The 15,932-nt window shown below is 32.4% G+C and overlaps 1 protein-coding gene across 4 annotated transcripts; it reads left to right on the plus strand.

The window, feature by feature from the left end:
- The first annotated feature begins 4,563 nt into the window (after window positions 1-4,563).
- Window positions 4,564-10,091, plus strand: LOC112507887 (calmodulin-binding protein 60 D-like). Of its 4 annotated transcripts, none has more exons than XM_025112630.1 (9): window positions 4,564-4,899; window positions 6,057-6,136; window positions 6,231-6,306; window positions 6,523-6,575; window positions 6,898-7,385; window positions 7,782-7,942; window positions 8,038-8,238; window positions 8,385-8,559; window positions 9,311-10,091. In XM_025112630.1, the coding sequence occupies exons 3-9, from the start codon at window positions 6,247-6,249 to the stop codon at window positions 9,775-9,777; spliced, it is 1,605 nt and encodes a 534-aa protein (XP_024968398.1). In that variant the 5' UTR covers window positions 4,564-4,899; window positions 6,057-6,136; window positions 6,231-6,246; the 3' UTR covers window positions 9,778-10,091. The 4 variants fall into 4 exon arrangements, with proteins under 4 accessions (XP_024968398.1, XP_024968400.1, XP_024968399.1 ...); XM_025112632.1 differs by lacking the exon at window positions 4,564-4,899 and having other exon boundaries at window positions 4,988-6,136; window positions 9,311-9,514; window positions 9,660-10,091; XM_025112631.1 differs by lacking the exon at window positions 4,564-4,899 and having other exon boundaries at window positions 4,988-6,136; window positions 9,311-9,514; window positions 9,654-9,780.
- Window positions 10,092-15,932: the final 5,841 nt, after the last annotated feature.

The following is a 15,932-nucleotide window of genomic DNA, read 5'->3' on the forward strand; positions in this document are numbered from 1 at the left end:
GACATTTGATGGGAACTAAAGCAACTCCAAATTCCAATACATTTTACACCCCTACGAAGGGGTGCCATTAACACTCCCCTTTAAAACCCCTCCCTTGCATTTCCCCCCCCCATTCATTTTATATTAAATTATTAATATTTAATTGTATGTATTAGTTTATATATGATATATTAATTATATGTAAATATCAGTTTTTAGAGTAAATTACACTGGTGTTACTATTTTTTAGTTAATACTTTGAATGTTTAAGTTTTTTAGAGTAAATTATATAATATATTGATAATATATAAATAATGTTTAAGTTGGTATTACTAATTTTCGGTTAATACTTTGAATGTTTCGAGTTTTAATCTTACATTAATCAATCTTATTTCTAAAATGTAATAGTCTAAAAATGAATCATTTGGATTTATAAATTTTTACAATTTTATAGCATCTCCAATATATTCTTCAAGGAGAATTAAAACTCTAATAAAATATTATTTCTCTCTCATAAACCATTAATATCAAGAATTCATATCGGTGTGAATATGATAAAAAAAATATTTCCCTCTCATTATAATCATTTTTGGTTTACACTCTTTCATGTTTTCTCCATTTTGGAGAGTTTTGGAGCGGTTGTGGGAGCAAAAATATGCCTAAAATCTTTATTTTCTCAATTTTGAAAAATCTATTGAAGATGCTCTTAATTCGGCCCCCTGGACTACAACAGTCGTGTTCCGCCCCTGCAATAAATGACAAAAAGAAACTTGTAATATAATTATATCTTCAGTTTTTGTAGGTGGTGGCGGTGCTTAGTAGGTAGCAGTGAGGTGGTGGCGTCAATGATTTTAACGTTTTAAACAATTAATGTATAATATATTATAAAATTATTTGTAAAAGAACTTCTAAAAATACATTAAATGCTCTCTATGAATACAAATATATATATATATATATATATATATATATATATGGGTTCGGAAGAACTGATTAGTTTGTGGTAACTGTGAGATCCAATCTCAACCACAAATCAACGAATAAATTAGGAAATTAATAATTATGGTAATTTGTGTTAAAATTATAATTAGAGGGCATTTTAGGTATTTTTAAAAAACTCTTCTCTTCTCTCTCCTCTCTCATCTCTCCGACCTCCAATCTCTGGCCTCCGGTGAACATTAATGTGGCAGGTACCAAGTAATCACAAAGATACACAATGTGATACCCATTGTGATATATTGTGATACAATTGTGATACCAACTATGATACCAACTCAAACCTTAAAAACAACGATACACAATGTGATACCCATTGTAATACACAATGTGATACCCATTGTGATATACTGTGATACTGGTTTCACCGGAGGCCGGAAATTGGAGGTCGGAGAGATGAGAGAGGAGAGATGAGTTTTTAAAAAATATCTAATATGCCCTATAATTATAATTTTAACTCAAACTACCATAATTATTAATTTTCTAATTTATCCATTGATTTGTGGCTAAGATTAGACCTCACAGTTACCATAAACTATTGAGTTCTCATTTGATTAGGCCCCTATATATATACTATATTATAAAACATTTGACAAAAACTCTTAAAAATCATTCTTTATGCATGAAGTACTGCATATTGATGCATATTACTTACAATTCAATATTACAAGTAAATTATGTATAAGTACAACTTATTAAAGCTCCATGTTTGAATTCATGTAACTAACTGAGGATAAACATAATCAAATAGAGGATAAACATCTCATTTTAAAATATAAAAAATCTAAAATATAAATTAAGATAATTATCGAGTTCTAACAAAATAATTAATTATTATATTTATAAAAAAAAGTATATTATTAAACCAAATATGAATTTACTTCGTTATTGAACCTAAATTGAATTATAACAAAAAATTTGAATTAAAAAATTACACAAAAACTGAGAATTTTAAATAGTTAATTTGATACTAATATCGATATATTTTTGTCAAAATTTTATGATATCTTCAAATTTATATTTTATTTAAAAGTAAAAACATTGTCGCATTTTCAAAATCACATAAGATCATATTATAACATTGACTGAGATAAAGAATAAAAACAAATTATTAAAATCAAAATAGATCTCGTTGCATTACGCGAGTACCTTCTAGTATAGATGAAGGATCGTATGAGAATAGAAGTTAAGATGAGAAACATAAGAAGAGATCTGAACCCTTGATCACTTTTAATCTCACCCCACCCATGAATTGCGCATGATACGAGAATTAGTCTGGTGCATCTCTCGTGCATCTCATTGAGATTGATCTTCAATTAGGATTGATCCAAGGGTCTAGATCCTTTCTTACCATTCTCACCATAACTTCCATTCTCACAGGAACCCAAACCTATATATAAATGTTGATTTTCAGTGAGAAGTAGAGTTAAATGATAAGCGTAAGAATAGATCTCCATCAAAATGTCTCAGATCAATCCCCACATCAAGCTTGATTCAAGGGTAGTTTGAGATTAAAGGTAAGCAAGGGTCCAAATCCCTTCTTCTGCTTCTTACCTAAACTCTTTTTCTCACACGATCATTCGCATATATATATATATATATATATATATGTGTGTGTGTGTGTGTGTGTGTTCAAATGAGAAACTAAACATTTTACAAGAAAGCGAAAAATTTCAATATCATATATGATTACACGTGATACACAAGTTTAATCATATGTAAACACATATTGCATTGATAACACGTAGGCGCTTAATCATTTATGATTAAACACACCTAAAATAGTGTAATCATATATGATATTGAAACTTCTCGTCTTCTCATAAAAATAATAACTTCTTGCATGATCCTTGCCCCCTCTATATATATATATATGTACATACACACACATACACTATATTATACAGTGTTGAAAACGGCACGCCATGCGCCATGACGATATGGTGCAAGACGTGTCTCCGCCGTTACAAAATGACCCATAGCGTTTCTATAAGGCATGGCTCACACCATGGCGTCTTGAGGCGTGCGCTTTTTGTAAGACGTGATTTCTTTCCAAAAAAATATGTTTTTTTATCTTTTGTGTTTTTACACCATTAACTTTAGATTTTACACTTTTATAGATCTAACTAATCACATCACTCACAATTTCACAAATTCATAAAACGTTACAGATTCGCGATTAAAATAAAGTTGTAAAATTACATTTCTAAGTTCTATTTCAAATATTCAATCAAAAACGTATTTTTATAATAATAACCTATATGACTTTTCCCCATTCTAATATGAATGTATATTTTTTAATATCATTATCTGATTAGGTAATATATAGAAAACATATATCTTATATATAATTCTATATATGACATACAAATTTTTCGTCTTATGTTACGCCTTGAAAAATGTCGCGTCCTCGCCATGGCATGTAAGACTTGAGGCTTGATCTTGCTGCCACGCCACGCCTCATGCCTTTTTGAACCTTGATATTATAAAGCATACACATCTCATGTTTTAAAAATATCTTAAAATTCGAGTTTACAACTTATGAAACAATCACCAACAGATTTTTTTAGAATTTTTCTTAAATAAAGAAACAAAAGTTAAATTCTCCATTGTAGAAAATTTGTTGGAGATGCTCTTACTACATACGTATAACTTCTTAAAACTTAAGATTTACACTCTATGAAACTAACTGATAATTAACTTACATACACATTCAAATACAATATAAATATCAAATCATATTAATACGACATAATCCTTCATATAACAAATAACCTACAATAGGGATGTTCGCATCGCACTGCATATACATTTTGAACATTTTCCCAAACTGCACATCACATAAACCTCAAACTGCACAAATCACACCGTAAAATGTGGTGCGGTTTATGTGGTTTGAATCTATTGCATTTTATGCCTACAATCTAATAATTATAAGTTTAAAAATACATTATAGATCAGCAATAAAGTGATCGTAGTCCAAAAAAAAAAAAATTCAATACATCCGATTCCCAAATACATATTACATACTTAAAATAGTGTAAGAGGTAAAAAGAATAAACTACGAACAATTGGACGTTTGAGTTGTGACGTGTCCAACTAATTTATTAATATTGTCAACTGTCATATTGGATTTAAAACAAAGTCCAAAAATATTACATAAATAATAAATTATTCTATATATCTATGTGTGTTATATATTCAATTGAAAAATATACAAAATATGCATGCGATTTGGACTGCAGGTTGATAATTTATTTATTAAAAATTGTTCAGGGACTTAATCAATATCAAATTATTTATTTGAAACAACTTATGTTTTTTTTATAAAAATATTTATCAACTTATTATAAGTTGAAAGATTTCTTCAAAAACTTCTTATTAGCGGTTTGACATTGATATAAATTGTTTATCCAAACATTCAAAAATATTTATTATTAATATTACACCGAAATAAATTAATAAATTATTTTTATAAGAAAATATCATGTTGCACTGAGAGGAGTATGTGTTGAAAGAGGCCAATTGGATACGTTTCTTGTTCTAGATATGGGTTGGTTTGTACTTCCACAATCCACTTTGACCAAGAGGTTTTTTCAGAAGATTCCCATGAAAGTGATTCTCTGGATGCTGGAGCGACATGGACAATGACAATGATGGAGTGGATCCCCCCAAAATCTAAGCTTTATCGTCAATTAGGTTTTGTTATTATACCACCAAATACTAGTCTCTACTCGTTCCTTGGCTCAATCGACGACTTTTGAGATGAAATCAACATCCCGGTACGTGTATAGAAATCATCTGCATCTCAATTGATTTAATAATGATTGTCACTGTAAAAGTCATCACGCGTCTCTCTGTAACTTCCACCAAGCTTCCTCGTAAGAACCCTAACCCTCAAATCCACATCAACGGACTCGGCAGGTACGCGTTTACTCTCTCTCTCTCTCTCTCTCTCTCTCTCTCTCTCTCTTACACACACCTCATTGATGTAATGATGTTTGACTCCTCGCCATTAAATAATATGTCACATATCAATTCCGTCTATAATCAATACCATCAATCGAATAGAAAGTAATTGTAGATCGTAATTTTACCAAAAGTGAAATAGGAAACTTTTCGAGATTATTATAACCAGCTCCAATGTTTCTAATCATCATGGAATTATGCGACTGTTACTTAGTTTGAAGAAAGTGGCTATTATCTTATCGCCTCGATAGTACAAAAGGGTGTATTTAGTTTTTATTAAAGACGACTAGTATGAGAATTTGAATCATAGCCTCATATACTTCAACTTCTTTTTAGTATAACGATTATAATAATTTCAAAAGTAAAGCTTTAATTTAACATCTTGGTTTCTCAATTACATACATTTTATGGATTTCAAAAGACCCAATTTACACAAGGCCCAATTTACACTGGAATAGGTAAAAAAGTTTGTGGTTCGTCCATTTACACATCCATGGTGATCTACAAGTGGGATTTAAACCCCAACTCTAGGTTACTTGAGAAGGTTTCATCCACTTGGACTGGCTTTACTCACGATAGTAGAACATTTTAATTGGACATCATGCAAATTTTAATTTGATTATCAAGGGAAATGATATATAATTTCAGTTTGTAGTTGATACTAGGGATGTTTTTGGTAGGTGCTTTCAGATACACTGCATGTCGTCTAGTATTTGTAGGTATACAAACAGAGTGGAAGATATGAGAATTATTTCATTTATTATTAGTAAAAGGAGTATAATTCAAGCAATCTTGATGGAAAAACCTTAATTAAATGGAAAGAAAAAGATTCCATGGTGTATCCGATGCACTTTGGGAACATCCAAAAATATATTAATTATATGATAAACCCACACCCGCCCACACAACCACACTAAGGTACACGTAGTTCTTGTACTGTTGCTGTTGATTTTATATAATTGTTGATTGACTTGGAAGTTTCGAAGACTTTTCCTATCACCTTTTCTATAAATAGGTTTGTTGATTTGGCTGTTTAGAAATGATTTCTGTAGCATTAGTTGATCGCAAGGTTGTTAATTAATTAGTCATTTGTTGGGTGTTTGATGGTACAGAAACGACCATTTGTTGAGGGGGAAGAGGATGGTTACAAAGTCCTTAATCGTGAAGCCAAGCACAGAATTGCCTCCTCAAAGTGAGTGATTAAAATTTTGCTTAATTCTTACTAGAAATTTCATTATTATTATATTTGTACATATACTTGACATGGGTTTTTTTTTTCTTCCCAGTTTTGCTAGAAATGTGATGCATGGCCTTTCATCACAAGAATTAGCATCGGCTTTGGAACCATTGATTCGAGGATGGGTAAGATCACTTTTGCTCTTGCTATTATTAGATTCGATTATCTGAAGGAAATTTTCACTTTCGAGATATCTTCTTGTAACTTTTTCTTGGAAGCTGTCTTCTTATGGGATAAAGCCAACTTTACTGCTGCTGTAAACCTTTTAGCAGTTTTGAATCTTTTGTGTTGTGAATGTTTTCATGTGCTGATTGTTTACTTGAAATCCCTTTGTTTGATAGGTGCGAGAAGAGGTGCAGCGTGCATGCCAAAGCTTCTGCTGTTCATCACCAAGGTTAGACCTCCATCTCTTTTAGATTTGGGTGTTCGTTATCTGCAGCTACTGTTTGTCGGTCAACAGTTCATCTAGTTAGATTATGTGCATTCAAGTTCTTCTCGTGTTAGATTCTGTTTATTTTGCATATAGCATCGATGTGACGATGCCCTTTGTTTAGGGATGTATCTATGTGTTTGCATGTCTTTGCTGTAATAAAAGTTTGGCTTGAATCAACTGGCCACTCCAGATTTCCACGATTTTCTTCCACCAAGTTTTTTAGATATATATTCCTTTATTTTACATGCTCCTTTAACGGTTCTGTCTTTCATTTTTGTCACAGATCTCCCTTTAATGCACTTGAACCATGTGGCACAACGTCCTTGCAGCTTCGTTTTCAGACCAAGTTGCCTCCGATGTTGTTCACAGGCAGCAGGGTGGAATCTGAGGACAATAATGCTGTCGAACTAGTGTTATTTGATACCGATTCCAATAAAATTGTATCATCTGGAGCGTTATCTTCATTGAAGATAGAGATTGTTCCCCTAGATGGTGATTTCCCTGCTGATGATGAAGATTGGTCTCCGAAGGATTTCGAGGACAAAGTTATATATGCAAGAGATGGGAAAAGGCCACTAGTGACTGGGGATTTGGTGGTGCCTCTGAAAGATGGAGTTGGGAATCTAGGGGAAGTCTACTTTACTGATAATTCAAGCTGGAGAAGGAGTAGGACGTTCAGGTTAGGAGCAAGAACCCAGAATAATTATACTGGTGTGAGAATTAGAGAGGCAAGAAGCGACGCTTTCATAGTAAAAGATCATCGTGGGGAATGTAAGTCTCTCTTCCTTTTTCTTTATGTCTTAACTTTCTGATCAACTTACCTCCAGAATTTATTTAATTGGGCATTTAAATGTTCAACTTTTAGTCAAGTTTCTAAAATACACCTGTAAGGAGAAATAGGAATCTGGTTCAAAATCTAGTGGCTTAACTGTTGATTCAATTACCTCTTTGGCTAATATTACCTCTTTGTCAGTTTTGAACCAGGTTTAGTATCCAAGTTCTGGTTATATTGTCAATACACCAGATTTTAGTTATAAATAAACATCCCTTGGTCTCCTGAATTTTAACTAACTTCAAGAATCCTTAATTATGCTTGGGCATTGGCTTAGACTATAGCCAGCTGGTAATATCAAGATACTGCGTCTAATAGTCATTTTCTTGATTCAGCATACAAGAAACACCATCCTCCATCTTTGGGTGATGAATTATGGCGCTTGGAAAAGATTGCAAAAGATGGTGCTTTTCATAGGAGATTGGCGTCAAATAAAATATATACCGTGAAGGACTTCTTACAGATGTATGTTACTAATGAGTCCTCACTACGCAAGGTAAGAGATCGGTTAGTAGTTAATTTCACATAAGCATACAGCTTATATGAACTCTTCATGGACAATTCGCTCAAATGTTGTTCTGGATAACACAGATACTTGGCGGGTCCTCTAACAAGACATGGGACACGATTATCAAGCATGCCAAAGCTTGTGTTTTAGATGACAAGCTGTATATGTATAGCTGTGGTGCAGAAGGGATCAGGCTTTTGTTTGATTCCATTTTTAAGATCGTGGGTGCAACCTTTGATGGCCAAAATTACTTGTCTCTGGAAGAACTTGATGGATTTCAGATGGTTTGTATTCTATCTCAGAGTCATTCTTGTAATTATTTGTTCTTATAGAGGCATTAGTGCCACTGGTTTAGTTTTACTTTGAACCATATGTGGTTTAAGGCTCATCATTATGATACTTATAGATGTTTCCTTGTGTGGTAGTGCAGTCTCTGGTGGAATCTTTAAAGAACCAGTTTTACAAGAATTTGGATGGGGTGGTACCAATGGATGACCTGTCTGTTTTCGAATCCTCAATGCTAACATCCGTTTTGCACGGTGACCCTCTTAGAAGTTGTGCTAGTTTGGTTCTGCAGGATGTTAATATCCCAACTCTGCACCCAGGTAGATAATTTATCAAGCCTTTTCTCTCATGGCATGAAGCAGAAATGTTTCATGCACAAATCAATCAACAATTGTTGTTCCCCTCTGTTAAATGTAATTTCAAGAAACCACTTTAATGATTTCACTTGGAACGAAAAAGTCAGTTTCTACTTGTATTACATCTTGTGCTTATTACATTGTCTGCTTGAACGCCATTGAGTCATTATTCTGTCTGTTATATATCCCGATTACATGTTATATTACCTATCTTATTGCTTGCTTGCACCTTTGCTTGGTGCACAAGCCGTGGGTTTTTACGGAAACAACCTCTCGATCCTAGTCGTTGAGTTAAGGTCTGTGACATCCTATCCCTTCCGGATCCTAACTTTTTAGTGGGATGTACTAGGTTCCTATCCCTTCCGGATCCTAACTTTTTAGTGGGATGTACTAGGTTCCTATCCCTTCCGGATCCTAACTTTTTAGTGGGATGTACTAGGTTCCTATCCCTCCCAGACCCTACTTTCGATTGAGATATACTGGGATGGTTTGGTTTGGTTTAGTTAGGTTACTTAGAACGAAAAAGTGATGGTACTTTTTGATGAAGATATGCATTCACTAGTATCACTAACCATAAATAACCTGGCATTTTTTTTATGCATTCACGACTATTCTGTGTAAATGTTGGAAGGGTTTAAAATGCAACCCCGGGCGTTAATTGTCATTTTGTTACACTCATGTGATCTCTCGTTGCTGATAAGACTGTTTTGTGCAGAGCAACCGCAAGTTCAACCACAACCACAAATGCAATTGGCTTCAGCCCCACACGATTATGGGTTGTATAATGGCAGCCAATCAGAAGTCTGCATATCAGCAGGAGGTTCCTCTATGCAATTCTTTTCTCCGTCTCTGAGGAACAGCTTCATAATGAGAGATTTCTGGAACGGACCTTATGGCGAAGGATGTAGTTCAGGCCCAGGTATGCCATCTGGTCCGCCGCCTGCTGATTTTGATTTTCAAACCGGGTCGTCCTTTTGGCCAGGAAATGCGTTGTGCAGTGCTCCACGTAACCAAACTGTAGATACTGTTTCCTCTGATTTTGGTATATGTTTCCCAAGGAACAGATCACCCAGGGCAAGGTGGTGCAAGATTAGAGCAGCTGTGAAGTGGGTTTCTGTGATGCGAAATGTGGCTGCAAAAAGAATGGCAGAGCTGTATCCGTATCTCGATTTCTCAGCTTAAATCTGGCAACCTCAAATGGCTTGGAGGTGTGCTTCCTATAAATGTTCCTTTGTTAAATTTGTTCATTATTTTTTTTTGACAATTATGGGGTTCTGTTTGTAACATAGGTTATCAAGTATAGTTGTAAAAGCAGTTGTACCGAAGTTTAGGAGGGAAGTTCCTCCTATGGGGTATGTTTTTGTGGATGGATCGGTTACTGTGCGATCACCGCTCTTTTACGCTTTTGCAACATGTACAATGCTATGTGATGTTGATGTTTAAATGGTAATAAAAGCTTTTAGATCATCGTGGTCAGACTGATCTTTTTGATGTGTAATGAACTTCTCTCAAGTAGAAACTAATGTGATCGTCCTTAATTGACTTCTTTTTGCAACCATTGGTTTTAAGATGGTTCCATTGTAACGTTTGGGGTTCTGAACCTCACATCTATGGCTTTTTGTTAAATCCAGTTGCATTTGTTTTTGTTTTTTTTCCCTTCTAATTTTCAACTTCTGTCGGATTGAACAATCTTTGGTTGAGTCTGTGCCTTAGCTTGAACATGTTCTGATTCAGTAGCATCAGTAGATTCAGGTTGGACAACATTTGATGTTGAATAACGAGCTTCAGATGGTCTAGAAAGTTGAGTAACTTGCGGAATCGGATCACTGGTTCAATCAACTTGGGTAGATTAGATATCTTGTAATCTGGAAGAATATCCTAAGTGAGATCAAATGCGTCTTTGAACAAATAATCTAAATTTGATTTTTACATCAGTAGAATCAGAATTTATTATCCTTTTTGGTACATGTTCTACATTGCTTTGTGTAGAAGCTGAAGGTTGTAGCTTGAGTCCTGAACTGATTTGTTCAGAAGTCGATGATTCATTGAATCTGATATTGATGATTTTGATGACAATCTTGGATGACTTGATGTAGACTCGGAAGACTTTAGACTTTAACGAATACAAATAAAGTGGCATTCTTTCGCCTTCTTATCGAATTTCCCGAGTTTGTCTCGATTGTTAAGCACGAAGCATCTGCATCCAAAAACATGAAATTTTTTTACATTAGGTTTTCTTTTATTTATTAACTCATAAGCAATTTTATTAAAGTGCTTGACAATGATCGTTCTATTCTTTGTAAAACAGGCAGTAGACACTTCTTTAGCCCACAAATGCATAGGTAGACCGTAGTAAGCCAACATAGTTCGAGCAGCCTCGACTAATGTTCTGTTTCTTCTTTCAACAACTCTATTTTGTTGCAGAGTTCGAACAACAGAAAGATTGTGAGAAATCCCAATAGTTTGAAGAAAATTTTGAAGGGTCTCATTTGTAAATTCAGTGCCATTGTCACTTCAAAGCTTTTGTACTGAAAGTTGTAGAGGAACTTGAATACGCTTGATAAAAGAAATAATTAGCTCCGTCGCATCAGATTTGGCTCTCAGAAACTCTAGCCATGTGTATCTGGAATACTCGTCGACTATCACCAAGATATACTTTTTACATCCAAGCGATTGAATATGCATTGGTCCACATAAGTCCACGTGAATCATTTCGAGAGGAGATTTACAAGACGAAGCAATTTTTTTTATGCGAAGATCTTGTAATCGTTCCCATTTCATATGCTGAACACAGTGAGTTCTTATCAAATCTAATTTCAGGCAGACCAATGACTAAATCACAGCTTACGAGCCGATTAATGTCTTTGAAATTCTGATGAGATAATCTTCTATGCCATTCCAACTGTCTTCTTTTGATGCTTTGGAGATTAAGCAAATTGGCCTAGAAGCAGTTAGAGTTGGAAAATTAACCGCATAAAAATTACCATAGCGTTCAAGCCTATTTACTTTTATCCTTTCAGAGTCAATAATCACACAACCATTAACAAAGAACTTTACATCAAACTCATTATCACAGAAATGACTAATATTTAATAGATTATGCATTGAGTTAAAACTTTAACTTGAATGATCAAACTGAAAAGTTAGCAAAAATTGGTAATACCCAAGTGTTACATTTTACCTCTTGGGTTCGGCTTACACCCACACCCAAAAGGGAGTATAGCTCATACTTAAAAGAAAAGACATAATAGAAGAGAAGAAATACCCAAAGTTAAATTGCATTAAAATTAAGTTCCACAGTGTCGCCACAGTGGGAGAGATAAATGTAAACATCAAACTACAATTATCAAAGAAAATGAAATGCAAGATGAGCCTTAAGCTTCTACATTGCTAGAAGTCAAGTAGTTTTTCAAGTTGATTTCCAAGGCGTCAATATATAAGTAAAGAAAAAGAGAGGCTTCGAAAGATACTTGAGAGAGGAGAGGGACCTCTAAATGGTGCCCTCTTCCTTATTTTGTCTTGATCTCCTTTTGAAAGAGACTTGAGAGAGGAAAGGGACCTCTAAATAGTGTCCTCTTCCTACGTTTTGTCTTATTTTCTTTGCCCTAGTCTCGTATTTATTCATGAATATTTCAGCGTTGACCATTGTCCTTGCATGCTCCTCATTTCACTGAATTGGAAATAAAACCAATTGCAAGATCTTTAAGTTTGATGTTCGCCATAGAGGTGACATTGTGGGCACAATGGTGCAACAACTCAAAATTTGAACTTTTTAGCTATTTCTCAACTTTAGGAACAATTTAGACCAAAGAAGTATTGAAAGGCTCAAATGGGTATTAAATGGGTAAAACTGGGTTTAAAAGAGTGGCGAGTAACTCTGAAATTTGAAGGTTGTCATACACCCAAACTTGATATATTACTTGCACTCCAGTAATGGAAAACGAGAGGAAAAGAAAAAAGCAAAAAAAACAAAAAATACGATTGATATTTTTAGCACAAACATCTATTAATTTTGCGGAATACGAATTAGAAGCAATGATGTATTACCTTTGGACTTGCATGGTGCACACCTCTCTTTTGTCAACATGACATTTAGTTTAATCAATAAGGCTTGCACGAGTTTGTGTTTGCTTTTGCTGGTTCACTTCTTGGCTTGTCCCTTTTCCCCCAAACTTATTCTTTTTGGAAAGTATGTTGCACAATTCACACACTTTCGCACATATCAGACTTCTCCCATTTTCTACATAACTTTGTTTGCTTTTCTGAAAAATTAATTCACACTTGGCTGAACATGGGTGATTTTGTGGCCACAATTTGTAAAAGCATTTTATGATTCTCTTGATGCTTTTTCTGATTTTGGCTACTAAAAAATCCCTCCCCCTAAACTTAATATCGGCAATGTCTTAATTGTGGAAGAAGGACATACGGGTGGTTATGAGTACGGAGCAAAAGGGGTGTGTATGGACCGAAAAATGGATAAACGTCTTACGTCCTTTCAAACTAAAATTCATGGGAACTAAAGAAAAATATGCACATGCAAAAAGGATTATTATATACATTCATAGACGGTTTGTAACAAAATAAACTGGTGTATGAATCTAGACATTTATACACGGTTCTGATAAAAAGAGTTTAAGATCATACACATTTGTCAATGGTTTCATATAAAACTGTGTACGAATCTACACATTGTACGATTATGATAGAAATCGTTTCAGATCATGTTTCATTTAAAAACCATGTAAGAAACACACTTTTATACACGGTAATGAGTGTTTTTTATACGGTTTATGAACTGTGTATGAAGATGACTCTTGTACACGGTTGCAAAACCGTGTGTGAAAGGCCATTACTTTCATAAACACCGGCCTTCTAAACGGTTGCAAACCCATGTATGAAAGTCTAAAACAACCATGTATAAATGTCTATTTGTAGTAGTGTTAAAGAATTTAAATTAGGTTATATATATATATATATATATATATATATATATATATATAATAACAAATAGGACATTAAAAAGTCAAGAAAAGTCAAATATCACGTAAAAAATCGTGCATTTAGCCATAGCATCCCACAGGCTTAATGTGACATGAGACAATTTTTTAGTAATTTTTTTAATATCTAATAAGACTAAAAAAATTCGTATTATATTAAGGGTCAAACATGTATTAATTAATTACATTTAAAAAAAAACGTAAAAAGTTAATTGTGCGTTCATTTTATAGTAGTGTTTACCCTAATATATTATCTAGTACCAAAGTATAAAACTACTTGACTAGAAAACTTTGATATAAAGGTTGTTTGTTTACCTCTTAATAGTTTCACTAAGAGACGGCATTTGAATCATTAAGAGGTGGATCTTGTTTCAAAAAAAATATGTCTCTTAATGGTTCTAAAATTCTCTGAATGATTTCGTATCATGGGTCTCCCTTAACTATTAAGAGCGCTAATTTCATTATAAACAATTATCAAACAATTATATTTCATTTTTCACTATATCATGAGAGCCTCTTAATCATTCTGACCACTTAATCATTTTGCACCAAATCATTCAGCAACTGCCAAACAGCCTCATATTCTACATCATTCATCTCTCATTGACTTTTTTGATTATTCCATTCATGAATTCTATTTTTGTAACAAAATATAATATATTTCTTGTTATTAACTAAGAAAACTCCTAACTTTTGAAAAAAATTACCAATTATATGATACGATCCAACTTATATCTATATTTAAGATTTCAAAACACCTTGTTTTTTCATACATTATTGACTCCTTGTTACTTAATACTGAGTGCTTGAATCTTAAGTACTATCATTAAAACAAAATAAGATCAAGTTATAACCGACATGAGTTTTTTATTCTAAGATTGATAGTTTCGAAAAAGTTTGTTTTAACCTTAAACGTTTAAAGCGATGATGAAAAACATTAATCTTATGTGGGATGAAAACTCAGCTGATTTATATTGATTTACACAAAGTGTTACTCTAAGTAGTCAAGATTATGAACCCAAATGATAACAATCTATATATTAAAGGTATATCATATGATGTTTTTGACGGTGAAAAGATCTAACGATACTATATAAAAATGATATAATAGATAATATTAATTTAGAAATAATTATTCTGAAAATACTCTAAAAAAACGATTTTACATGAATTATTTATATTTCTTGAATCCAATGTTATTTTTTACGATAAAAACGATATATTAAAGATTTTTCATACTTATGACTCTTTTCTAAATATTATACAGGACCTATAAAATATCAGGAAAGAACATGTTTGATTTAATTTAATTTTATAATAACTACTAACTATCTGATACTAGAAGGGTACTCGTGCAAAACAGCGTGATACATCTTGATTTTAATGTTTTATTTTATTCTTAATCTTAATACGGTTTTATGTGGTTTTGAGGAATCGATAATGTTTTTATTTTTAAATAAAATATAAATTTGAAGATATTATAAGAATTAGAAAAAAATATATAAAAGTTCTAATTTTCTTGCGTAATTTCTTTAATTCATTTTTTGTTTAACGATAATAATTAAATATTCTATTAGATAATCATTGTGTTTTAGATTTTTTATATTTAAAATAAGAAGTTTATCCGGTATTTGATTGTGTTTATCTACAGTTAATTACAGAATTCAAAAATGAAGTTTTAATAAATTGTACTTATGCATATTTTACTTGTAATCTTGAATTTTAAGTAATATGCATCAATAAGTAGTATTTCATGCATAAAAAATAGTTTTTAAGAGTTTATGTCAAATATTTTATAATATAACTAGAATGATACTCGTGCAATGCATCGAAACACATTTCGATTTCAATGTTTTGTTTTGTTTTTTATCTATATCGATATAATATGGTTTTGAGAAAACGATAATGTTTTTATTTTTAAATAAAATATAAATTTAAAAATATCATATAAAATTTACAAAAAATATATTAATACTAGTATCAAATTAACTATTTAAAAATTCTTATTTGTGTATTTTTATTAATTCAATTTTTTTTATTATAATTAATTTATCATAACTTTATTTAGGTTTAATAATATTTTTTATAAAGATAATAATTAAATATTTTGTTAGAACTCAATAATTATTTTAATTATATTTTAGATTTTTTAAATTTTAAAATGAGATGTTTATTCTATATTTGATCATGTTTATCCGCAGTTAGTTACACGAATTCAAACATAGAGCTTTAATGAGTTGTACTTATGCAAACTTTACTTGTAATATTGAATTTTAAGTAACGTACATCAATAAACAGTACTTAATGCATAAAAAATGGTTTTTAAGAATTTTTGTCAAA

Source organism: Cynara cardunculus (genome assembly GCF_001531365.2).
Source record: "Cynara cardunculus var. scolymus isolate 2C chromosome LG 2, CcrdV1, whole genome shotgun sequence".
NCBI lineage: Eukaryota > Viridiplantae > Streptophyta > Magnoliopsida > Asterales > Asteraceae > Cynara > Cynara cardunculus.